Here is a 27,500-nt window from a genome sequence, read left to right as displayed (position 1 = left end):
AGAGACAGGAGAGTGGACAGGAGAGTGGATAGGAGAGTGGACAGGAGAGAGACAGGAGAGTGACAGGAGGGGGACAGGAGAGGGACAGGAGAGGGACAGGAGGGGAGACAGGATAGTGGACAGGAGAGTGTATAGGAGAGTGGATAGGAGAGTGGATAGGAGAGTGGACAGGAGAGTGGACAGGAGAGTGGATAGGAGAGTGGATAGGAGAGTGGACAGGAGAGAGACAGGAGAGTGTATAGGAGAGTGGATAGGAGAGTGGACAGGAGAGTGGACAGGAGAGTGGATAGGAGAGTGGATAGGAGAGTGGACAGGAGAGAGACAGGAGAGAGACAGGAGAGTGGACAGGAGAGTGGATAGGAGAGTGGACAGGAGAGAGACAGGAGAGTGACAGAAGGGGGACAGGAGAGGGACAGGAGAGGGACAGGAGGGGAGACAGGATAGTGGACAGGAGAGTGGACAGGAGAGTGACAGGAGAGGGACAGGAGAGGGACAGGAGAGGGACAGGAGAGAGACAGGAGAGGGACAGGAGAGGGACAGAAGAGGGACAGGAGGGGAGACAGGAGAGTGGACAGGAGAGGGACAGGAGGGGAGACAGGAGAGTGGACAGGAGAGGGACAGGAGAGGGACAGGAGAGGGACAGGAGAGGGACAAGAGGGGAGACAGGAGAGGGACAGGAGGGGGACAGGAGAGGGACAGGAGGGGAGACAGGAGAGGGACAGGAGAGGGACAGGAAAGTGGACAGGAGGGGGACAGGAGAGGGACAGGAAAGGCACAGGAGAGTGACAGGAGAGTTGACAGGAGAGTGGACAGGAGAGGGACAGGAGAGGGACAGGACAGAGACAGGAGAGAGACAGGAGGGGAAACAGGAGAGGGACAGGAGAGGGACAGTACAGGAGAGGGACAGGAGATGGACAGGAGGGGAGACAGGAGAGGAGACAGGAGAGGGACAGGAGAGGGACCGAGGGTGGACAGGACAGACCATCACGGAACTGTGACATCGATGGAAAACCTCAACTGCTGATTTGCTTAGCCAGGTCCCTGTGCTGTCTTTCATTGTCCCGGGGATCTGGGACCATCTTGCTTACTGTAGGCATTGAATTATGCATATCCCTTATACTGGAACGCAATGCCTCTCAAACATACACTATACAGAACACACACACATGACCAAAGGAACACCCCCACACACAGCTATTAAACATTTTAAAAATAACACACACACACCTACACAATCATTTGGAAGAGAACAGTTGACAGAAAGGTCAATTCCAGGATGTTAGTTGCTTGGAGATGTTTTGACAGAGTAATACAGGGTTGTTTTTCTGTAACGGGTGTTGGATGGTTGTAAGTCTGGTTTCCATCACACAAGCCTTTCCTTGGCACCGCTGTATATGCTACTCATTCCATCTCCAACAGTGATCCAAGAGAGCCTCTGACAACGCAAGCTCCAAGAACCACAGCCCAGAACCAGACAGGGTCCGCCGGATGAGAGGCTCTGTTGGGGTCTCTTTCCTCTCTCTCTGCTGGGGAAACCACTGGGCTTGGCTCAAACACTGGCTCACACTGTCTGCCTTCCAAAGGGCACCCTATTCCCGGTGTAATGCATTACTGTTGACCAGAGCCCTATGGGCCCTATGGACCCTGGTCAAAAGTAGTGCACTACATATGGACTAGGGTGCCATTTTGGATGCAGGCAAGTGCCATGCAGGAGCAGGACAGCAGGGTGACAGAAAGCAGAAGAAGAAGGCGGAGGAGGAGGAGGAGGAAGAGGAGGGGGAGAAAGAGGACTCTTCAACAACACAGAGGAAGAAGTGAGTATTGTAGTGTACCACTTTGTAGTCTCTGTCTGTGAAGGAGGGAAGGAACGGAGGGAAGCCTCATCTTTTCTCTTTTCCTCCTCTCACCATCACCGGAAAGAAGGGCTGGGGCCGTGGATCTGTCCCAGAATGCCGTGCTGCAGGCATATGGTGTGGGCGGGCCAGGTGGGTGTGTCCAGCGGTCCCTGGTGCTTGACGGAACCATGTGAGGCGAGTGTAGGCGGCGGCACATGGTTAGATCAAGCACAAGAGACAGCTGCACCAGGTAGAGAGAAGAACAGGTAGGTAGACAGGTAAGTAGTGAGGCAGAGTGTGAGGGTGAGCTGAGGGCCACAGGAACATCAACAGACAGGAACAGACAGGAGGAGCCAGGACAGGAAGCTGATCGTGGTGACTGACTGACCGCCTGGACTCCCCCCAGACAGGACCTCTTCTTTCCTCCCAACACCAACACTGTCCCTCCCCTCAACCATGCTCAATGGGCAGGGCCCCCAGATGCCACACCGTACTGCACTGTCTGTAACCCCCCAGCATAGGGAAAGCCACAAACATAGGGACACATATAGACAGCCCTGTGTGATTACCAATTAGATGGGATAGAGGGAAAGACAGGGAGGGAGGGAGGGAAAACAATGCAAGCTCTCTGGCACTTTTTATGCAAGCACACGCAAGCATATGCACACGCACACACGCACGCACACACACACACACACACACACACACACACACACACACACACACACACAGTTTATCGGTGTTCCTGTTGTGCTTGCTATTGTGTTTCTGTTTTGAATTTGCTAAGCCTATAATTAGGAGAACCCAGGGTTATTCTCAAAGGAAAGCACCAATTGCCTTAACCCCGTTGTCCTCTCCTCGTCTCCCCGCGGGGGGCCGTATCTGTGGGGCCCCCCTCCTGTCTCGACTCGCCACCTGAGAGGCAACTACGGATGTGATTTGTGAGCTCGCCCCACACACCAATATAGACAGACACCCTTGCCTCAAGCCTTCCTCTCTTCTGCTACAAACCAGACAAATAGGAAATCCAAAGAGGAGGCGAGAAAGAAAAATATAGGCAGATGAGGGGGAGGAGAAACAGAGAAACAGAGAGAAAGAGGCAGAGGAGGGGGAGGAGAAACTGAGAAACTGAGAGAAAGAGGCAGAGGAGGGGGAGGAGAAACTGAGAAACTGAGAGAAAGAGGCAGAGGAGGGGGAGGAGAAACTGAGAAACTGAGAGAAAGAGGCAGAGGAGGGGGAGGAGACACAAAGAAACTGAGAGAAAGAGGCAGAGGAGGGGGAGGAGAAACAGAGAGAAAGAGGCAGAGGAGGAGAAACAGAGAAACAGAGAGAAAGAGACAGAGGGGCAGGAGAAACTGAGAAACTGAGAGAAAGAGGCAGAGGGGGGGAGGAGACACAGAGAAACAGAGAGAAAGAGGCAGAGGAGGGGGGAGGAGAAACAAAGAAACTGAGAGAAAGAGGCAGAGGAGGGGGAGGAGAAACTAAGAAACTGAGAGAAAGAGGCAGAGGAGGGGAGGAGACACAAAGAAACTGAGAGAAAGAGGCAGAGGAGGAGAAACAGAGAAACAAAGAGAAAGGGGCAGAGGAGGGGGAGGAGAAACTGAGAAACTGAGAGAAAGAGGCAGAGGAGGGGGAGGAGACACAAAGAAACAGAGAGAAAGAGGCAGAGGAGGAGAAACAGAGAAACAGAGAGAAAGGGGCAGAGGAGGGGAGGAGAAACTGAGAAACTGAGAGAAAGAGGCAGAGGAGGGGAGGAGACACAGAGAAACAGAGAGAAAGAGCCAGAGGAGGGGGAGGAGAAACAGAGAGAAAGAGGCAGAGGAGGGGAGGAGAAACTGAGAAACTGAGAGAAAGAGGCAGAGGAGGGGGAGGAGACACAAAGAAACTGAGAGAAAGAGGCAGAGGCGGGGGAGGAGAAACAGAGAGAAAGAGGCAGAGGAGGGGGAGGAGACACAGAGAAACTGAGAGAAAGAGGCAGAGGCGGGGGAGGAGAAACAGAGAGAAAGAGCCAGAGGAGGGGGAGGAGAAACAGAGAGAAAGAGGCAGAGGAGGGGGAGGAGACACAGAGAAACTGAGAAAAGAGGCAGAGGAGGGGGAGGAGACACAGAGAAACTGAGAGAAAGAGGCAGAGGAGGGGAGGAGAAACTGAGAGAAATAGATGTAGAAAGAGAAAATGAGAGAGGGGGAGAGAGGGGAGAGAGAGAGGGGGAGAGAGAGAGAGAGAGAGAGAGAGAGGGAGAGAGAGAGAGAGGGAGAGAGAGGGAGAGAGAGAGAGGGAGAGAGAGAGAGGGAGAGAGAGAGAGAGGGAGAAAGAGAGAGAGAGAGAGAGAGAGAGAGAGAGAGAAGGAGAGAGAGAGAGAGGGAGAGAGAGAGAGGGAGAGAGAGAGAGAAAGGGCAGGAATGTGTCTCTGGTCTGTGCTCCGTGTCTGACTGTGACTCTGCCTCAGATGCACAGCCCTCGCCACGTAATCAAGTGCCACATGATTATGGAGGAATTGTGGGCGGAGGGGCTATGGAGACTGGGAGCCATCAGCATGTCACTATGCATTAGATCAGATGCCTCAGGAGAGTAAAGCAGGAGGGGGAGACAGACGGACACGGCACAACTGCTGGAGAGACACTACTTCTGTAGTACAGTGGGTGTTTGTCCCACGGTGCTGAGGAGCAAAAGGTTGCTGGTTGCTCTGGTAATTGAAAGGAGTCTATAGATATGCACTGTACTCACAAGGAATGGTAATCATTGTGTGTGTGTGCCTACCTGTGCAGCGGAACTTCTTGCCCTTGACCTGGCTGATGCGTTTGTTGGCCAGTCGACGTGGGTGGCTACAGCGAGCTCCACTGGTCTCAATGGGGTTGTCAAACAGGTAGTCAGCAAGCCACTTCAGATGGCAGTCACACATGAAGGGGTTCTGAGCCAGGTGGCTGGAGGAGAGATGATCAGAGAGAGAGATGGAGGGAGGGACAAAGAGATGGAGGGATAGAGTGAGAGAGATGGAGAGAAAGCAAGAGAGAGATGGAGAGAGATATGCAGAGAGAAAGAGAGAGAGACAGAGAATGAGTCATGCTGGTGAGAAATATGCCACTTTTCATCATCATAACAGATAATGATTCCTTTAGAAACATGAGGAAATGTATTTGCATGTATGAGCCATATTTAGATGCTTCTGGGGAAAAAATATGAGCTAGCCGCTCACACAACAAATACTGTATACTGTAGATAAGTAACATGATGTACCCTGGGGCTTCCAGCGGCCTAAAAAAACCCCAGAAAAACAAGCTTCAAAAATAGACGCCTCTCTGATATTTTCCAAGGTCGTATATCTTGGTTTTCTCTTCTTAGTCCTCTGCTTACATAGACTGAATAGAAACCATGTCTCTGTGTGTCTGTCTGTGTGTCTGTCTGTGTGTGTTGTGTGTGTGTGTGTGTAGCTACTCATAGGGTCTTGATAGAGGGGTGTGTGTGTTTTGATGGAGCGGTGTGTGTCTCTGTGTGGCTACTCACAGGGTCTTGATGGAGCGGTGTGTGTCTCTGTGTGGCTACTCACAGGGTCTTGATGGAGGGGTGTGTGTCTCTGTGTGGCTACTCACAGGGTCTTGATGGAGGGGTGTGTGTGTTTTGATGGAGCGGTGTGTGTCTCTGTGTGGCTACTCACAGGGTCTTGATGGAGGGTGTGTGTCTCTGTGTGGCTACTCACAGGGTCTTGATGGAGGGGTGTGTGTCTCTGTGTGGCTACTCACAGGGTCTTGATGGAGGGGTGTGTGTATCTGTGTGGCTACTCACAAGGTCTTGATGGAGGGGTGTGTGTCTCTGTGTGGCTACTCACAGGGTCTTGATGGAGCGGAGTGGGGCGAACAGGCCCTTGCTGATGGTCTGCAGCTTATTGTCATACAGAGACAGCAGGCTGAGGTTCTGCAGGTCCTGGAAGGTGTTCACCCTCAGACAGTTGATCTTGTTAGCGTTCAGTAGACTAAAAGAACAAGACAAACATAACAACAGCAGGTTTGGAGATCTACTGGAGCCTGACCACTGGTCTACGTGGAAAATGGCACCCTATTCCCTTCATAAGTAACCTTGTGCAAGCATGAATGGCTCAGAGGAGCAGGAGCCTACAGGGCATTCAGAAACTATTCACACCCCTTGACTTTTCCCACCTTTTGTTACGTTACAGTGATTAAAATGGATTTCGTTGTCCTATTTTTCATCAGCGATCTACACAAAATACTCTGTAATGCCAAAGTGGAAGACAAATTAAAAAATGTGTAAAGAATTCATGGAAAATAAAAGACTAATAGTGTATATCTTGATTAGATAATTATTCAAACCCCTGAGTCAATAGATGTTAGAATCACCTTTGACGGGGATTACACCTGGGAGTCCTCTGGGTAAGTCTCTAAGAGGTTTCCGCACCTTGATTGTGCAATTTGTACGCTATTATTTTCTAAATTCTTCAAGCTCTGTCAAATTGGTGGTTGATCATTGCTAGACAACCATTTTCAGGTCTTGCCCACTGGAGTAGCGGATACCCCCGGGGGCACGACCTCTGGTAGCCCATGCGCCTGTCATCCCTGATTTATTAAATAATTTTGACAGTAGCCCTCCTAAGAGTCATTCATAAACCTTTTTAATGTCCTTATGTACCAGAGCTAAGTGTTCATTTATTGGGCTTCAGGAATATGACTGAAACAAAGTTACAAATAAATGAATAACTGTTTGAATATGGGGATATGAGTGAACATGCGCTATGGTCAAGGCTAGGACGGTGTCAGTGCAACGAGTGATGCTAATCGGGTTTTCAGAAGCGCCTATCAGACCGGGAGCCTAATGTTTCTTCTTTGTGAGTTTTAGTTTAGAAAACGATCTCTCTGCAGAAGCGACAGTTACAGGGATGGTAAAACAGCTTGATTGCCGTAGCAACACCAGGGAAACTGGGCAGAAGGGGGTGGTGCTTCAAAAACAGAAGTTCCGCACCATCTTTAATTAAGCCTCTCACATCTTAGCAGACAACAGTACTTGAGGGTTGAAACAAAAAAACAGGTTTGTGATTTGGTTCCTACTGGTGAACCGGCATTTGAGTTGTGTGATTACAATATCAACAGTCTCTAATCCCTGGTATATCTCGGCATGCAGCATTCAAAACTACGTTTACATTGCGTACAGCTCGACGGACATAAAATGCAAAATGTCTCAGGAAAGTCTGGGTTGGCAATACTCAGTGCAGAAAACAGTGGGGCCTGCAACCTGGACCTACAGGCCGTGGAGAAAACATTTGCACACAAAAAGAGAGTACTTCAGGAGACCAGGGGCAGGGGAGTCTCTCAAGTTGGATTACATTTCATTTCATTTATCTTGAATATTGCCACCCATTTGTGTAGGCTATTAGCCAGACAAACCCCTTTCAACAATAAATAGTTGCTGAAGTTATCCTCAAGCCGACTACTTTTTCATCATTGTTGGCTATTTGATGTGTGAATTTTCTAAAAAGTTACTAAAGAGCAGCTAAATACAGTATACAGCTATAGATAGTACACTGCATAATGAAACAATCCCTAGTAAGCTAGTGTTTTGAGGGTGGACTGACTGTATTATTGGCATTAATAGATTGGTTTTACACACAACAACTTTCTATCCAAGCTGGGAGAGAGCCGAGGACGGTTCATGCAGGTTCAGGTAGGCTATACTGGACAGTTGTACATTCAAAAACAATATATTGGTAGTTGATCAGCATGCTGTTCCATCAAACATTTATTTTACAATCTGCAATGTTTGAATTTCCCACTGCGACACTGTGTATAGCTTTGTGAATAGTTTTGACTTAAATCTGCTTAATAAATCAAGCAGATTTAAGTCAAAACTGTAGCTTGGAACATTCACTGTCTTCTTGGTAAGCAACTAGTGTAGATGTGGCCTTGTGTTTTAGGTTATTGTCCTGCTGAAAGGTGAATTCATCTCCCTTGAATGGGGATACCTGTTCTAGTATTTCTATTTATTTGTCTATACAGATGTAGGATCTCAATTTGAGCCAGTTTGCTACAGCAGGAAAATGATCCTGCAGAAACAGTAGAAATCTGTGATATCCTGTAGAAACAGGAAATGTGAATTATTAGGTGGATTATAATTAATGGACATCTGTGTACAGTAGGTGTTGATAGATTTTTTATAAGGAAATATTCTAAGTGGAAATTAAACTTAAAATACACTACAAGTTTAACTTTTTTAGGGTGATTACATTAAGATCCTACATCTGTAGCTATCCTTCCCCCATTCTGTCCATTAGCTAATGCAGCCATGTTGTTAGGTGGTGGCCTTGGTTCTGTGAGCTCTGCTGTGACATCTCCACCACCACTAGACCAATCTGGTCTCTCTCTTTCTACCTCTCTCTCTACCCCCCCCTCTCTCTCTCTCTCTCTCTACCCCTCTCTCTCTCTCTCTCTCCCCCCCCTCTCTCTCTTAGCCTGCCTGACAGTTGACTAACAATGAGCCGAGTTAGTTCAATTATTGAGAGGCTTTCTATTGAGGGTTTGCCGCAGAGAAAATACACACATTATTAGGATGCTCGCAGGGAGAACTAATTACGTTTGGGAGGGATTGGAAACTAAACAGAGAAAAAAACGAAGAAAGAAAGAAAAACAAGGGAGATTTCCCATGTGTTTTTGGGATCGGCAACAGACACTGGTTTGGGGAGTTGTTTTTATTCAAACAAACTTCTATAAGAACAGGCCTATCCATTCCAGGGCCTTATAGTATTTACTTAAACATAGCAAGTCATTTATATCCTTAGTGTTGATGCCAAGCATACCAGCCAGCCATACCAGCCAGCCATACCAGCCAGCCAGCCAGCCAGCCATACCACCCAGCCATCCTTACCAGCCAGCCATACCAGCCAGCCATACCAGCCATGCCATACCAGCCATGCTAGCCTTACCAGCCAGCCATACCAGCCATGCTAGCCTTACCAGCCAGCCATACCAGCCAGCCTTACCAGCCAGCCATACCAGCCAGCCATACCAGCCAGCCATACCAGCCAGCCATACCAGCCATGCTAGCCTTACCAGCCAGCCATACCAGCCAGCCTTACCAGCCAGTCATACCAGCCAGCCATACCAGCCAGCCATACCAGCCATGCTAGCCATACCAGAAAAACCAGCCATACCAGCCATGCTAGCCATACCAGCCATGCTAGCCATACCAGCCATACCAGCCAAGCTAGCCATACCAGCCATGCTAGCCATACCAGCCAAGCTAGCCATACCAACCATGCCATACCAGCCATGCCATACCAGCCATGCTAGCCATACCAGCCATGCTAGCCATACCAGCCATGCTAGCCATAACAGCCATGCTAGCCATACCAGCCATGCTAGCCATACCAGCCAAGCTAGCCATACCAACCATGCCATACCAGCCATGCCATACCAGCCATGCTAGCCATACCAGCCATGCTAGCCATACCAGCCATGCTAGCCATGCCATACCAGCCATGCTAGCCATACCAGCCATGCCATACCAGCCATACTAGCCATACCAGCCATGCCATACCAGCCATGCCATACCAGCCATGCTAGCCATACCAGCCATACCATACCAGCCATGCCATACCAGCCATGCCATACCAGCCATGCTAGCCATACCAGCCATGCTAGCCATACCAGCCATGCTAGCCATGCCATACCAGCCATGCTAGCCATACCAGCCATGCCATACCAGCCATGCCATACTAGCCATACCAGCCATGCCATACCAGCCATGCCATACCAGCCATGCTAGCCATACCAGCCATACCATACCAGCCATGCCATACCAGCCATGCCATACCAGCCATGCTAGCCATACCAGCCATGCCATACCAGCCATGCTAGCCATACCAGCCATGCTAGCCAGGCAGGCAGCGGGCCGTACTGCTGTGTGTTTATAATATGCTGACACTCGCTGAGATTCCAGGAAGAGAAAGGAACCAATTTCTCTATCATTCATTCCCCATCCATCCTCCAAATCATTACAGTGTGTGTGTGTGTGTGTGTGTGTGTGTGTGTGTGTGTGTGTGTGTGTGTGTGTGTGTGTGTGTGTGTGTGTGTGTGTGTGTGTGTGTGTGTGTGTGTGTGTGTGTGTGTGTGTGTGTGTGTGTGTGTGTGTGTGTGTGTGTGTGATTCAACAAGCACAAACAGCCAGCAGCATTAAAAAGCAGCAGATTTCCTTAAATTAGACCATTAAACACAGTCATTATGTTTGAGCTACGTTTCCATGTCTACATCAATAAAACTAGGTGTGAGAGATCTGCCTTGTAATCAGGTCCAATTTAAATGTTAATGACGTTGCGTAAGGTGCTCCCTCTCCAGTGAAAGAAACAACAAAAGCATTGTTTCATCCTTCTCTTCCCCCCTGATGGCCACACATCGGCCCAAATGGTCCATTTTACACTCAAAAAGGGGTTTGAGATTCGACTCTCTCTGCTTCCCTGTGATTGACTGGTTTTATGAAGCACAACATTAACTATTGCTTCTCTATGTGCTCTGCATCGTAACCCTTTTCCAGAGTGAATTAGCTTTGTGCAACACTCACACATACACACAAAGATAGTAAGTTCACCCTTGAAGAAACATGTGTACGTACTGCAATACACAATATTATACACTGCTCAAAAAAATAAAGAGAACACTTAAACAACACAATGTAACTCCAAGTCAATCACACTTCTGTGAAATCAAACTGTCCACTTAGGAAGCAACACTGATTGACAATACATTTCACATGCTGTTGTGCAAATGGAATAGACAACAGGTGGAAATTATAGACAATTAGCAAGACACCCCCAATAAAGGAGTGGTTCTGCAGGTGGTGACCACAGACCACTTCTCAGTTCCTATGCTTCCTGGCTGATGTTTTGGTCACTTTTGAATGCTGGCGGTGCTTTCACTCTAGTGGTAGCATGAGAAGGAGTCTACAACCCACACAAGTGGCTCAGGTAGTGCAGCTCATCCAGGATGGCACATCAATGCGAGCTGTGGCAAGGTTTGCTGTGTCTGTCAGCGTAGTGTCCAGAGCATGGAGGCACTACCAGGAGACAGGCCAGTACATCAGGAGATGTGGAGGAGGCCGTAGGAGGGCAACAACCCAGCAGCAGGACCGCTACCTCTGCCTTTGTGCAAAGAGGAGCAGGAGGTGCACTGCCAGAGCCCTGCAAAATGACCTCCAGCAGGCCACAAATGTGCATGTGTCTGCTCAAACGGTCAGAAACAGACTCCATGAGGGTGGTATGAGGGCCCGACGTCCACAGGTGGGGGTTGTGCTTACAGTCCAACACCGTGCAAGACGTTTGGCATTTGCCAGAGAACACCAAGATTGGCAAATTCGCCACTGGCGCCCTGTGCTCTTCACAGATGAAAGCAGGTTCACACTGAGCACATGTGACAGACGTGACAGTCTGGAGACGCCGTGGAGAATGTTCTGCTGCCTGCAACATCCTCCAGCATGACCGGTTTGGCGGTGGGTCAGTCATGGTGTGGGGTGGCATTTCTTTGGGGGGCCGCACAGCCCTCCATGTGCTCGCCAGAGGTAGCCTGACTGCCATTAGGTACCGAGATGAGATCCTCAGACCCCTTGTGAGACCATATGCTGGTGCGGTTGGTCCTGGGTTCCTCCTAATGCAAGACAATGCTAGACCTCATGTGGCTGGAGTATGTCAGCAGTTCCTGCAAGAGGAAGGCATTGATGCTATAGACTGGCCCGCCCGTTCCCCAGACCTGAATCCAATTGAGCACATCTGGGACATCATGTCTCGCTCCCCATCCACCAACGCCACGTTGCACCACAGACTGTCCAGGAGTTGGCGGATGCTTTAGTCCAGGTCTGGGAGGAGATCCCTCAGGAGACCATCCGCCACCTCATCAGGAGCATGCCCAGGCGTTGTAGGGAGGTCATACAGGCACGTGGAGGCCACACACACTACTGAGCCTCATTTTGACTTGTTTTAAGGACATTACATCAAAGTTGGATCAGCCTGTAGTGTGGTTTTCCACTTTAATTTTGAGTGTGACTCCAAATCCAGACCTCTATGGGTTGATACATTTGATTTCCATTGATAATTTTTGTGTGATTTTGTTGTCAGCACATTCAACTATGTAAAGAAAAAAGTATTTAATAAGAATATTTCATTCATTCAGATCTAGGATGTGTTATTTTAGTGTTCCCTTTATTTTTTTGAGCAGTGTACATCAGTAGTACTGTAGTTGCAGAGAAACAAGTCAAACGGTCCCTTAGGAATCTCAGCTGAGCCGTGAGGTGGAGAATTATAGTATCAGGAAAGTAAAAACCAATAGGCTACAACGTTCTGCTACACATAGAAACACAACCAATAGTGTTTTGGTCATTAGCTCTAGGTTGTTTTTAAGGAGATGTAAATGTGGCTCATTTGGCCAATATCTCTCGTTTATTGATGGTGCTGGCTGAGCGGGTGGGCCCTAAAGGGTTATGGACCCAATGCATACGGACATTTCTCAAGCGTCTAATAAATAAAAATATCTTTCCGGTCACTTGTCTGTTGCCAGATTTTCCAAAGGGAGACCCTGTGTACTTACAGCAGCTGCAGAGAGACAAGCCCATCAAACAACCTCTTAGGAATCTCAGCTATCTTGTTCCCGTACAGGACCCTGTGGAGACACATACATAGTGCAGACATTGTAGATGATCTCAACAAGGATGGATCAGTGTGTGTGCATGTGTGTGTGTGTGTGTGTCTGCGCCTGTAATTCTACATGTGTACTATCAGTTTCCCCCAGTACTCCCATTCCCAGCCTGACAGTACATGACATATACACTTATATTTCATGACATTCTGAGCAAATGAAGACTCTTTCAGCCCGGTGCTGTTATTGGCGTCAGGCCTCCAGACACACAGTCTGTTTAGCAAATGGCTGCCTATTCTCTATATAGTGCACTCGTTTTGACCAGGACCCATAGTAGGGCACTTAGTAGGGAATAGGGTGCCATTTTGGATGCAAACCACAGACATAGGAAGATGAATCCCCTGTCCTGTCTGCTGATTGGCTATATTAATATGCAGAGGCTTGTGTGTCCGCTGCTGTCCGTCGGGCGGCGTCTTTGTCACATCACTACAGTGATTTAAAAGGATTATTTTGTTAAGCTCCCACCGTCACAACTATTTTTACAACGTTTAGCCTAACCACTGTGTTGTGCTGTTAGACACTGGGTTCTAATTTGCTTTGCCATGCTCCACCTGGCTGTCCTACCATCTTAGAGTCAGCTGTCATGGAGGAGCACCGTGCCACCACCACCAGACTCTAATTATCTCCCTGCCAGTGAGACTGAAGACGTCTTTATTGTGTATGTGTGTTTGTATGTGTGTGTGTATGTTATGATGCAGCAGCATATTCACTTACAGTGAAGTCAGGGAGCGTAAACCAGTGAAGACGTCAGCAGCAATGTCAGAGACTTGATTCTTGCTCAGGTCACTGGAAGAACATTGGAGAGAGAGAGAAAGAGAGAGAGAGAGAGAGAGAGAGATCACAGCAAAATCACAGTCTGCTTGAACAGAGCAATACTCAATCATGAAGTATCAAAGTCAAAGGAACTGAATAATATTAAGATAGACAACAGATGGAATGAAAGTAGTGAGGAAACCTAACAAAAAAAAACAACAACAAAAAACAATTAAATCCCTTTTAGACAACTTCCAGGACAAAATGTTCCACTGTAATAGTGAAGGTGTAAACTTGGCAGTAGAAAACCTAAACTTGACCTCTCAGCTTCCCTATCGAATCTAATAATGTCAAGCAGACAACCTAAGAAAATGAACAACAATGGCAAATGGTTTGATGAAGTGTGCAAAAACTTAAGAAAGAAATTGAGAAACCTATCCAACTAAAAATCAGAAAACCTGAGCCATATCCTTCAATATGGTGAATCACTAAAACAATACAGAAATACACAACGGAAAAAGATGGATCAGCACATCAAAAATCAACTCAATGTAATTGAAGAATCCATATAATCGACCCATTTCTGGAAAATTGGAACACACTAAACAAACAACAACATGAAGAGTTATCTATCAAAAATGGAGATGTGTTTGAATAAACCACTTCTCCAATCTTTTTGGCCCTATAACAAAGAGCAAACAGCAAAAATATATAAAGACTAGCAGAACCCACTGGATTTTACAATTACATTTGATGAGCTACAGGATAAAATACAAACCCTCCAACCCCAAAATGCTGTGATGTTGATAATATCCTAAATAAAATTATACAATACACAGATCACAAATTCCAAATAGCTATAAAACTATTTTACATAATCCTTAACTCTGGCATCTTCCCCAATATTTGGAACCAAGGACTTATCACCCCAATCCACAAAAGTGGAGACAAATTTGAACCTAATAATTACCATGGGATCAAATGGGATCTCTTAACGCTCCAATCACGTTAGCGGGATAGATTCGACAACATCCAGTGAAATTGCAGTGCGCCAAATTCAAACTACAGAAATATAAATATTCAACATTCACGAATATATAAGTGTAATACATCAAAATAAAGCTTAACTTGTTGTTAATCCAGCCACTGTGTCAGATTTCAGAAAGGCTTTACGGCGAAAGCACACCATGCGATTATCTGAGGACAGCGCTCCGCATACAAAAACATGAAAATAATTTTTCAACCAGGCAGATGCGACACAAAAGTAAGAAATAACAATATAATAAATACCTTACCTTTGAAGATCTTCATCTTTTTGCAATCCCAAATGTCTAAGTGACACAATGAATGGTCGTTTTGTTCGATAAATTCCTTCTTTATATCCCCAAAATGTACATTTTGGGGATATAAAGAAAGAAAAAGAAAAAAAACAAAGAAAAACAAAACAGAGCATTCTCTTGTTCACGCGCACCAAAGGACTAGAGACCTTCTGAGTGACAGGACTACTTCTTCATTTCTCAAAAGAAAAACATTGAAAAATATCTCACGACTGTTGACATCTAGTGGAAGCCATAGGAACTGCAATCGGGGCCCTAATAAATCAGGTTTCCCATAGGAAAGCATTGGAAAACACAATGACCTCAAACAAATGTTTCCCTGGATGGATTGTGCTCGGGGTTTCACCTGCCAAATCAGTTCTGTTATACTCACAGACATTATTTTAACAGTTTTAGAAACTTTAGAGTGTTTTTATCCAATACTACCATGCATATCCTAGCTTCTGGGCCTGAGTAACAGGCCCTTTACTTTGGGCACACTTTTTATCCGGACGTGAAAATACTGCCCCCTATCCCGAAGAAGTTAAATTGGCTTCTTACCGAAATACCGTACGGCAGACCACATATTCACCCTGCACATCCTTATTGACAAACAAACAAAACAAAAGCAGTCTTCTCATTTGATTTTGGCATGAAGATCTTCTATACAAACTGATGGAAAGCAGTGTTTGGGGGAAAAACATATGCCATTATAAAATCAACGTAAACGAACAACAACTGTGCAAACACACAGATGGTCATGGGGTGAGACAAGGATGCAGCTTGAGCCCCACCCTTTTCAACATACAATATATCAAGGAATTGGCGAGGGCACGAGAACTGTCTGCAGCATACAGCCTCACCCTACTGGATTCAAATGTCTACTGTTTTCAGATGATCTGGTGCTTCTGTCCCCTACCAAGAAGGACCTATGGCAACACCTAGATCTTCTGTACAGATTCTGTCAGACTTGGGCCCTGAGAGTGAATCTCAGGAAGACAAAAGTAATGGAGTTCCAAAAATGGTCCAGTAGTACCAAGACAACAAATCAAAAATGTATCTAGACACCGTTGCCCTAGAGCACACACATAATTATACCTACCTCAGCCTAAACATCAGCACCACAGGTAACTTCCACAAGGCTGTGAACAATCTAAGAGAAAAGGCAAGAAGGGCCTACAATGCCATCAAAAAGAACATGAAACTCAACATCCCAATTGGAATCTGGCTAAAAAAATATTTCAATCAGTTATCGAACCCATTGCTCCCAATGGTTGTGAGGTCTGGGATTCACTTTGCAACCAATAATTTACAAAATGGGGCAAACAACCAATTGAGACTCTGCATTCAGAGTTCTGCAAAAATATATTTAGGGTACAACGCAAAACCCCAGAGCAGAATTAGGATTATATCCACTAGTTATCAAAATTCAGAAAAGAGTTGGTAAAATCTACAACCACCTAAAAGGAAGTGATGCCCACACATTCCACTACTCTCTTACAGAGAGTTTAACCTAGAGAAGAGTCCCCTCAGACAGCTGGTTCTGGGGCTCTGTTCACAAACACAAAGAAACCCAACAGAGCCCCAGGATAGAAACACATGTAGACACAACTAAATTATGAGAAAGCAAAAAGATAACTACTTGACACACTGGAAGAATCAGCCAAAAAAATCAGAGCAAATTGGAATGCTATCTGGCCCTAAACAGAGAGTACACAGTGGGAGAATACCTGACCACTGTGACTGACCCGAAATTAAGAAAATCCTTGACTATAGACAGACTATGTACTTAGTGCTCATAGCCTTGCTATTGAGAGAGGCCGCCATAGGCAGACCTGGCTCTCGAGAGAAGACAGGCTATGTACCCACTGCCCACAAAATGAGGTGGAAACTGAGCTACACTTCCTAATCTCCCGCCAAATGTTTTACCACATTAGAGACACATATATCCCACATTTGTAATTACGGGTCTTGTCTCGTGTATTGTTGTGCATTTTTTAGAATGCGTCTCGCCCCGTGTATTGTTGTGCATTTTTTATTATGCGTCTCGCCCCGTGTATTGTTGTGCATTTTTTATTATGCGTCTCGCCCCGTGTATTGTTGTGCATTTTTTATTACGAGTCTCGCCCTGTGTATTGTTGTGCATTTTTTATTACGAGTCTCGCCCCGTGTATTGTTGTGCATTTTTTATTACGAGTCTCGCCCGTGTATTGTTGTGCATTTGTTATTTCGGGTCTCGCCCCGTGTATTGTTGTGCATTTTTTATTACGCGTCTCACCCCGTGTATTGTTGTTAATTTTTTATTATGCGTCTCGCCCCGTGTATTGTTGTGCATTTTTTATTACGAGTCTCGCCCGTGTATTGTTGTGCATTTGTTATTTCGGGTCTCGCCCCGTGTATTGTTGTGCATTTTTTATTACGCGTCTCACCCCGTGTATTGTTGTTCATTTTTTATTATGCGTCTCGCCCCGTGTATTGTTGTGCATTTTTATTACGAGTCTCGCCCCGTGTATTGTTGTGCATTTTTTATTATGCGTCTCGCCCCGTGTATTGTTGTGCATTTTTTATTACGAGTCGCGCCCCGTGTATTGTTGTGCATTTTTTATTATGCGTCTCGCCCCGTGTATTGTTGTGCATTTTTTATTATGCGTCTCGCCCCGTGTATTGTTGTGCATTTTTTATTACGAGTCTCGCCCCGTGTATTGTTGTGCATTTTTTATTATGCGTCTCGCCCCGTGTATTGTTGTGCATTTTGTATTACGAGTCGCGCCCCGTGTATTGTTGTGCATTTTTTATTACGAGTCTCGTCCCGTGTATTGTTGTGCATTTGTTATTTCGGGTCTCGCCCCGTGTATTGTTGTGCATTTGTTATTTCGGGTCTCGCCCCGTGTATTGTTGTGCATTTGTTATTTCGGGTCTCGCCCCGTGTAGAGTATTGTGGGTCTCGTCCCATGTATTTATTATTGGTTTCCCTGTGTTTTTGTACACATGTTTTCTTTGGGCTTCGTCTCCGTGCCTTTTCATGTCATGTTGTGTATTTTGGGCGGAGTATTAAACCCCCCTATTACGAATTCCTGCGCCTGTCTCCAATCATTTATACAACGTGACAGAATAACCCACCCTAAATGGAGAAAGCGGGAATGTCCCGTCCGATGCCGACGCAACTTCGGAAGCTGCAACTGGCCCGACCACCGCCTCAGCTTCGGCAGCTGCAACTGGCCTTTCTGACGCCGCTGCAACTGGCCCGTCTGACACCACCGCAACTTTGGCAGATGCAACTGCCCCGTCAGATGCTGCAACTTCGCAGCTTCAACTGTTCCGTCTGACGCTGCTGCAACTGGCCCGTCTGATGCCGCCGCAACTTCGGCAGCTGCAACTGGCCCGACCACCGCCTCAGCTTCGGCAGCTGCAACTGGCCTTTCTGACGCCGCTGCAACTGGCCCGTCTGACACCACCGCAACTTTGGCAGATGCAACTGCCCCGTCAGATGCTGCAACTTCGCAGCTTCAACTGTTCCGTCTGACGCTGCTGCAACTGGCCCGTCTGATGCCGATCATTTATACAACGTGACAGAATAACCCACCCTAAATGGAGAAAGCGGGAATGTCCCGTCCGATGCCGACGCAACTTCGGAAGCTGCAACTGGCCCGACCACCGCCTCAGCTTCGGCAGCTGCAACTGGCCTTTCTGACGCCGCTGCAACTGGCCCGTCTGACACCACCGCAACTTTGGCAGATGCAACTGCCCCGTCAGATGCTGCAACTTCGCAGCTTCAACTGTTCCGTCTGACGCTGCTGCAACTGGCCCGTCTGATGCCGCCGCAACTTTGGCAGCTGCAACTGGCCCGTCCGATGCCGCCGCAACTTCAGCAGCTGCAACTGGCATGTCCGACGCCGACACAACTTCAGCAGCTGCAACTGGCATGTTTTGTCGCAGACACAACTTCAGCAGCTGCAACTGGCATGTCCGACGTCGACACAACTTCAGCAGCTGCAACTGGCCCGTCTGAGGACGAAGCAACTTTGGCAGCTGCAGCTGGCCCTGACCGATCCGTACCATGTTCCTGTGGTCGTCCTCGAGGCCGGTATCATCCCGCTGCTGGTGCAGCGCATCAGGGTAGGGGTACGGTCACGGTTTCCCCCAGTACTGCTGCTCATTCCGTGCACCAGTTCCGGAGGTCTACGTCACCGGCATCTAGGCGTCACTGAATTGTCTCGTTACGCACACCTGATTCCTATTACCCTGATTAGTAATTGTATATGTGCCCTCAATTCACCATTGTCTGGTTGATTATTGTTCCCATCTACATTGGTCTGTGAGTACCTGTGCTTTGTTATTTCGGCTTTCGTGCTGAGTGTATTGTGCACTTGTTATTGCGGGTCTTGTCTCGTGTATTGTTGTGCATTTGTTACGACAGGTCTTGCACTGTGTATTTATTATTGGTTTAACCTCGCTCTTTTGTTTGGGTTACATCCCAGTGTTTTTGTATATGTGTTTGTTCTGGGCTTCGTCCCCGTGCTTTTTCCAAGTCATGTTGTATATTTTGGGTGGAGTATTAAACCCCCTTATTACGAATTCCTGCGCATGTCTCCAATCATTTATACAACACAACATTGAATATATAACAGACTCACATCCTATTGAATTGAATATACATATAACACTCACATCCTTTTGAATTGAATATATAACAGACTCACATCAAATTGAATTGAATATAAAACAGATAGACTCACATCCTATTGAATTGAATATATAACAGATAGACTCACATCCTATTGAATTGAATATATAACAGATAGACTCACATCCTATTGAATTGAATATAAAACAGATAGACTCACATCCTATTGAATTGAATATAAAACAGATAGACTCACATCCTATTGAATTGAATATAAAACAGATAGACTCACATCCTATTGAATTGAATATATAACAGATAGACTCACATCCTATTGAATTGAATATAAAACAGATAGACTCACATCCTATTGAATTGAATATAAAACAGATAGACTCACATCCTATTGAATTGAATATATAACAGATAGACTCACATCCTATTGAATTGAATATAAAACAGATAGACTCACATCCTATTGAATTGAATATAAAACAGATAGACTCACATCCTATTGAATTGAATATATAACAGATAGACTCACATCCTATTGAATTGAATATAAAACAGATAGACTCACATCCTATTGAATTGAATATATAACAGATAGACTCACATCCTATTGAATTGAATATATAACAGACTCACATCCTTTTGAGTTTCTTGTATGGAGAGAAGGCTCCAGCAGGGATGTTCTTGATCAGGTTCTGTTCCAGACGACTGATGGGGAGGTGGAAAGAGGGAGAGGAGGAGAGGGGGAGAGGGGGAGAGAAACATCAGGTTACCTCAGAGAGAAATACATTCTCAATTATCCTGGTCTTTCAGATAAATATACAGTATGACTCTTAAGGGAGAAAGTGTTTGTCTGAGTGTCTGTTCACGTCCATGGCCTCCTCCTCCTCTTCCACCTCCTTCTCAAATCAAATGTTATTAGTCACATACACATATTTATCAGATGTTATTAGTCACATACACATATTTAGCAGATGTTATTAGTCACATACACATATTTATCAGATGTTATTAGTCACATGCACATATTTATCAAATGTTATTAGTCACACACATATTTATCAGATGTTATTAGTCACATACACATATTTATCAGATGTTATTAGTCACATACACATATTTATCAGATGTTATTAGTCACATACACATATTTATCAGATGTTATTAGTCACATACACATATTTATCAGATGTTATTAGTCACATACACATATTTATCAGATGTTATTAGTCACATACACATATTTATCAGATGTTATTAGTCACATACACATATTTATCAGATGTTAGTAGTCACATACACATATTTATCAGGTGTTATTGCGGGTGTAGAGAAATGGTTGCGGTCCTAGCTCCAACAGTGCAGTAGTATCTAAAAATTAACAACAATACACTCAATCAAAAAGTAAAAGAATGGAATTAAGAAATATGTATATAGTTGAAGTCGAAAGTTTAAATACACCTTAGCCAAATGCATTTAAACTCAGTTTTTCACAATTCCTGACATTTAATCCTAGTAAGAATTCCCTGTCTTTGGTCAGTTAGGATCATCACTTTATTTTAAGAATGTGAAATGTCAGAATAATAGTAGAGAGAATGATTTATTTCCTCATTCATTTATTTCAACACATTCCCAGTGGGTCATAAGTTTACATACACTCAATTAGTATTTGGTAGCATTGCCTTAAATTGTTTAACTTGGGTCAAACATTTCGGGTAGCCTTCCACAAGCTTCCTGCAATAAGTTGGGTGAATTTTTGCCACAACTTTGGAAGTATGCTTGGGGTCATTGTCCAGTTGGAAGACACATTTGTGACCAAGCTTTAACTTCCTGACTGATGTCTTGAGATGTTGCTTCAATATATCCACATAATGTTCCTTCCTCATGAAGCCATCTATTTTGTGAAGTGCAGCAGTCCCTCCTGCAGCAAAGCACCCAAACAACATGATGCTGCCACCCCCGTGCTTCACAGTTGGGATGGTGTTCTTCGGTTTGCAAGCCTCCCCCTTTTTCCTCCAAACATAACGATGGTGATTATGGCCAAACAGTTCTATTTTTGTTTAATCAGACAAGAGGAAATTTCTCCAGAAAGTACAATCTTTGTCTCGATGTGCAGTTGCAAACCGTAGTCTGGCTTTTTTATGGCGGTTTTGGAGCAGTGGCTTCTTCCTTGCTGAGCAGCCTTTCAGGTTATGTCGACATAGGACTTGTTTTACTGCGGATATAGATACTTTTGTACCGGTTTCCTCCAGCAGCTTTACAAGATCCTTTGCAGTTGTTCTGGGATTGACATGCACTTTTCGCACCAAAGCACGTTCATCTCTAGGAGACAGAACGCGTCTCCTTCCTGAGCGGTAAGATGGCTGCGTGGTCACATGGTGTTTATTATACTTGTGTACTATTGTTTGTATAGATGAACGTGGTACCTTCAGGCATTTGGAAATTGCTCCCAAGGATGAACCAGACTTGTGGAGGTCTACAATGATTTTTCTGAGGTCTTGGCTGATTTCTTTTGATTTTCCCATGATGTCAAGTAAAGAGGCATTGAGTTTGAAGGTAGGCCTTGAAATACATCTACAGGTACACCTCCAATTGACGCAAATGATGTCAATTAGCCTATCAGAAGCTTCTAAAGCCATGACATCATTTTCTGGAATTTTCAAAGCTGTTTAAAGGCACAGTCAACTCAAAGTATGTAAACTTCTGACCCACCGGAATTGTGATACAGTAAATTATTGTCACGTTGTTCGTAATAATGATGGTCGGACCAAGGCGCAGTGTATGTTGAGTTCCACATATTTTAATGAATAAAGTGAAACTTAAGCAAATACAAAACAATAAAGAATAAATGAACCGTGACGACAATGCAGTGCTAGCAGGCAACTAAACATAAACAACATCCCATCACCCACAGGTGGAAAAAAATGCTACTTAAGTATGATCCCCAATTAGAGACAACGATAACCAGAGGCCTCTAATTGGGAATCATACACAAACCCCAACATAGAAAATGAAACCTAGAACCCCACATAGAAATAATAAACTAGACTAAAACCTCTAGTCACGCCCTGACCTACTCTACCAGGTTTTCTATGGTCAGGATATGACAATTATAAGTGAAATAATCTGTCTGTAAACAATTATTGGAAAAATGACTTGTGTCATGCACAAAGTAGATGTCCTAACCGACTTGCCAAAATAATAGTTTGTTAACAAGAAATTTGTGGAGCAGTTGAGTTTTAATGGCTCCAACCTAAGTGTAAGTAAACTTCCGACTTCAACTGTATATTAGGACGAGCAATGTCAGAGTGGCATTGACTAAAATACAGTAGAATAGAAAACAGTATATACATATGAGATGAGTATAGCAGTATGTAAACATTATTAAAGTGACTAGTGTTCCATTATTAAAATGACCAGTGATTCCATGTGAATGTCCATGGGGCAGCAGCCTCTTAGGTGCAGGGTTGAGTAGCTGGGTGGTAGCCGGCTAGTGATGCCTATTGAACAGTCTGATGGCCTTGAGATAAAAGCTATCGTTCAGGCTCTCGGTCCCAGCTTTGATGCACCTGTACTGATCTTGTCTTCTGGATGATAGCGGGGTGAACAGGCCGTGGCTCTGGTGGATGTTGTTCTTGATTATATTTTTTGCCATCCTATGACATCGGTGCTGTAGGTGTCCTGGAGTTTTCTGAGGGTCTTAGGGGCAAGCCAAATTTCTTAAGCCTCCTGAGGTTGAAGAGGTGCTGATGCGCTTTCTTCACCACACTCTCTGTGTGGGTGGACCATTTCAGATCGTCAGGGATGTGTACGTCGAGGAACTTGAAGCTTCCACGTTCCCTACTGCGGTCCTGTCGATATGGATAAGGGCGATGTGGATAGCTCTTTCATTTTGTTGAGGGAGAGGTTATTTTCCTGACACCGCTCCCCCAGGGCCCTCACCTCCTCCCTATAGGCTGTCTCTTCATTGTTGGTAATCAGGCCTACTACTGTTGTGTCGTCTGCAAACTTGATGACTGAGTTGGAGGCGTGCATGGCCACACAGTCATGGGTGAACAGGGAGTACAGGAGGGGGCTGTGCACGCCTCCTTGTGGCGCCCCAGTGTTGAGGGTCAGTGAAGTGAAGGTATTGTTTCCTACCTTCATCACCTGGGGGTGGCCTATCAGGAAGTCCAGGACCCAGTTGCACATGGCGGGGTTCAGACCCAGGGCCCAAAGCTTAATGATGAGCTTGGAGGGTACTATGGTGTTCAGCTGTAGTCAATGAACAGTATTCTGACTTAGGTATTCCTCTTGTCCAGATGAGATAGGGCAGTGTGCAGTGCAATGGTGATTCCATCGTCTGTGGATCTATTGGGATGGTTAGCAAATTTAAGTGGGTGTAGGGTGTGATCCTTAACTAGTCTCTCAAAGCACTTCATGACAACCGAAGTGAGTGCTACAGGGCGATAGTCATTTAGTTCAGTTACCTTTGCCTTCTTGGGTACAGGAACAATGGTGGACATCTTGAAGCAAGTGGAAACAGCAGACTGGGATACGGAGAGATTTAATATGTCCGTAAACACACTAGCCAGCTGGTCTGCGCATGCTCTGAGGAGAGGATGTGGCTAGGGATGCCGTCTGGGCCAGCAGCCTTGCGAGGGTTAACACGTTTAAATGTCTTACTCAAGTCGGCCTTGGAGAACGAAAGCCCACAGTCCTTGGGAGTGGGCAACGTCAGTGGCACTATGTTATCCTCAAAACGGACGAAGAAGGTATTTAACTTCGGTGTCCACGACGTGGCTAGTTTTCCCTTTGTAACCCGGGATTGTCTGTAGACCCTGCCACATACATCTCATGTCTGAGCCATTGTACTGAAGCTTTGCCTGTTTGATTGCCTTACGGAGGGAATCACTACACTGTTTGTATTCAACCATATTTACAGTCATCTTGCCATGGTTAAATGTGGTGGTTTGCGCTTTTCGTTTTGCGCAAATGCTTCCATCTATCCACGGTTTCTGGTTTGGGTAGGTTTTAATAGTCACAGTGAGACCTGGCCCAGTGGGCGTTGTTGTCTGGGAGATGGAGGATGGAAATGGGCTGCTGTGCTTTGTGTCTGTAGTGGTATCTGGGGAGGGTAGTGCAAGGCCACTCAGTACTTCAGCCACAGAGCTACTGGGCAAGCGTCACCCCCGCCACGATATCTCCTAGTCCCACCCTCTGTCCCCCGTGCCTGTCCCCTTCGCTACCTGCTGCAGCCCCCACTCCCCCGCCACGATATCTCCTAGTCCCACCCTCTGTCCCCCGTGCCTGTCCCCTTCGCTACCTGCTGCAGCCCCCACTCCCCCGCCACGATATCTCCTAGTCCCACCCTCTGTCCCCCGTGCCTGTCCCCTTCGCTACCTGCTGCAGCCCCCACTCCCCCGCCACGATATCTCCTAGTCCCACCCTCTGTCCCCCGTGCCTGTCCCCTTCGCTACCTGCTGCAGCCCCCATTCCCCCGCCACGATATCTCCTAGTCCCACCCTCTGTCCCCCGTGCCTGTCCCCTTCGCTACCTGCTGCAGCCCCCATTCCCCCGCCACGATATCTCCTAGTCCCACCCCTCTGTCCCCTGTGCCTGTCCCCGTCGTTACCTGCTGCAGCCCCCACTCCCCCGCCACGATATCTCCTAGTCCCACCCCTCTGTCCCCCGTGCCTGTTCCCTTCGCTACCTGCTGCAGCCTCTCAGTCCTCCTCTCTACTCCCCCAAATCTCTCAATCCCACCCTCTGTCCCCCTACCTCACTACACCACCATCTATCTGGGTCTACTCTGCAGTAGGGTTGTAATGAAACCAGTATTGCAATATGTTATCCATGGCAAAAATGAAAACAGGGAGCAGACCAAACTATTTGTTCCTTTAAAAACCTGCAGTAAGTAAAGTATTGTGTTCTATAGCTTGTAAAATAAAGACGTGACTCTGGATGACAACATAATGATGTTTGTTTCAAACATTAGAGCTGTTTTCCTAAAGAAGTGAAACCCTCATTGTGTTTTGTTTCCTTGCCACGATACTAAGGGGTACCTGTTATGGTTCTGGCCCTTCTCTGGAGGCATGGGTGTGTCTGTTAATGGCTCCTAGTAAGGGAATGACGCTAAAGGAAGACAATGATTGCATATAAAGTGCATTCGAAAATTATTCATACCTCTTTTCTTTTTCTGCATTTTGTTATGTTACAGCCTTATTCTATAATGGAATAAATAAAATAATGTATTAATCAATCTACACACAATACCCCATAATGACAATGCGATAACAGGTTTTACTTTTTTATAACCAAATGTTTTAAATATAAAAAACAGAAACACCTTATTTACATAATTATTCAGACCCTTTGCTATGAGACTCAACATTTTGCTCAGGTGCATCCTGTTTCCATTGATCATCCTTGAGATGTTTCTACAACTTGATTGGCGTCTACCTGTGGTAAATTCAATTGACTGGACATGATTTGGAAAGGCACACACCTGGCACACACAGTGCATGTCAGAGCAAAAACCAAGCCATGAGGTCGAAGGAATTGTCTATAGAGCTCCGAAACAGGATTGTGTCGAGGCACAGATCTGGGAAGTGTGCCAAAAAATGTCTGCAGCATTGAAGGTCCCCAAGAACACAGTGGCCTCCATCATTCTGAAATGGAAGTTTAGAATCACCATGACTCTTCCTAGTGCTGGTCGTCCGGCCAAACTGAGCAATCGGGGGAGAAGGGGCCTTGGTCAGGGCCAAGAACTCGAGTTCCTCTGTGGAGATGGGAGAAACTTCCAGAAGGACAACCATCTCTCCAGCACTCCACCAATCAGGCCTTTATGGTAGACTGGCCAGACGGAAGCCACTCCTCAGTAAAAGGCACATGACGGCGCAGTTAGAGTTTGCCAAAAGGCCCCTAAAGGACTCAGACCATGAGAAACAAGATTCTCTGGTCTGATGAAACCAAGATTGAACTCTTTGGCCTGAATGCCAAGCAGGAAATGTCTGGAGGAAACCGGGCAACATCCCTACAGTGAAGCATGGTGGTAGCAGCATCATGCTGTGGGGATGTTTTTAGCGGCAAGGACTTCGTGACAAGTCTCTGAATGTTCTTGAGCGGCCCAGCCAGAGCCCGGACTTGAACCCGAATGAACATCTCTGGAGAGAATTGAAAATAGCTGTGCATTGACGCTCCCCTTCCAACCTGACAGAGCTTGAGAGGATCTGCAGAGAAGAATGGGAGAAACCGTCAAGCTTGTAGATTCATAGAAGACTCAAGGCTGTCATCGCTGCCAAAGGTGCTTCAACAAAGTACTGAGTAAAGGGTCTGAATACCTATGTTAAATTACATTTTATTTTTTATGAATTATTCAAAAAAACTGTTTTGGCTTCGTCATTCTGGGGTATTGTGTGTAGATTGATGAGAGAGAAAAAACAATTTCATCAATTTTAGAATAAGGCTGTAACCTAACTAAATGTGGAAAAAGTCAAGGGGTCTGAGTACTTTCCGAATGCACTGAGTATACAAAATATTTGACTGACCAGACTGACAGACTGACTAGGTGAAAGCTGTGATGCCTTTTTAAATCCACTTCAATCAGTGTCCTGTAGATGAAGGAGAGGAGACAGGTTAAAGACGTTTCTTTAAGCCTTGAGAAAATTGAGACATGGATTGTGTTTGTGTGCCAATGAGGGGGTGCATATTAAGATACAAGATTTAAGTGCCTTTGAATGGGGTATGGTAGTTGGTGCCAGGCACACCTGTTTGTGTCGAGAATTGCAATGCTGTTTTTCATACTCAACAGTTTCCCGTGTGTTTTAAGAATGGTTCACCACCCAAAGGACATCCAGCCAACTTGACACAACTGTAGGAAGCATTGTAGTCAACATGGGTCAGCATCCCTGTGGAACGCTTTTGACACCTTGTAAATTCAATGCCCCAACGAATTGAGGCTGTTCTGAGGCCAAAAGGGTACAACTCAATATTAGGAAGGTGTTCCTAATGTTTGGTATACTTAGTGTATATTTAGGCAGGAACAGGGAAAGCTTATACAGAGACGTATACCACACAGACTCTGCTCCAAGGGATCTATTTCCTCGGATTCCTAAACTACAGATTGAGTGGATGTTGTTTTGGCTGTTGTTCCTGAACGGTGGGTGTAACAGTAATTCGAACCTGGCAGAGGAACGTGACAACAATTCTTAGAGAAATGACTATCGGACCCCAGCAAAGTCCTGATAATACATCATTTCATTAGTGGTATATCGTTTCTGGCTATAGAAAAAGCTGTAG

General features: G+C 45.8%; 1 protein-coding gene across 2 annotated transcripts in view; it reads right to left on the bottom strand.

Moving 5' to 3' along the window:
- LOC112238411 (slit homolog 3 protein) overlaps positions 1 to 27,500 on the bottom strand; it is a 442,088-nt gene that overhangs the window by 124,096 nt on the left and 290,492 nt on the right. For both annotated transcript variants that reach the window (XM_042325880.1, XM_042325879.1), the window contains 5 exons: positions 19,857 to 19,928; positions 13,230 to 13,301; positions 12,408 to 12,479; positions 5,660 to 5,803; positions 4,594 to 4,757 (listed from right to left, as the gene is read on the bottom strand). In XM_042325880.1, coding sequence (XP_042181814.1) covers positions 4,594 to 4,757; positions 5,660 to 5,803; positions 12,408 to 12,479; positions 13,230 to 13,301; positions 19,857 to 19,928 — 524 coding nt within the window. The remainder of the gene's footprint in view (positions 1 to 4,593; positions 4,758 to 5,659; positions 5,804 to 12,407; positions 12,480 to 13,229; positions 13,302 to 19,856; positions 19,929 to 27,500) is intronic.

Source organism: Oncorhynchus tshawytscha, linkage group LG08 (assembly GCF_018296145.1).
Source record: "Oncorhynchus tshawytscha isolate Ot180627B linkage group LG08, Otsh_v2.0, whole genome shotgun sequence".
NCBI classification, from domain to species: domain Eukaryota; kingdom Metazoa; phylum Chordata; class Actinopteri; order Salmoniformes; family Salmonidae; genus Oncorhynchus; species Oncorhynchus tshawytscha.
The sequence above is the reverse complement of the archived record's forward strand: the minus strand, read 5'-3'. Positions and strand labels throughout refer to the sequence as shown.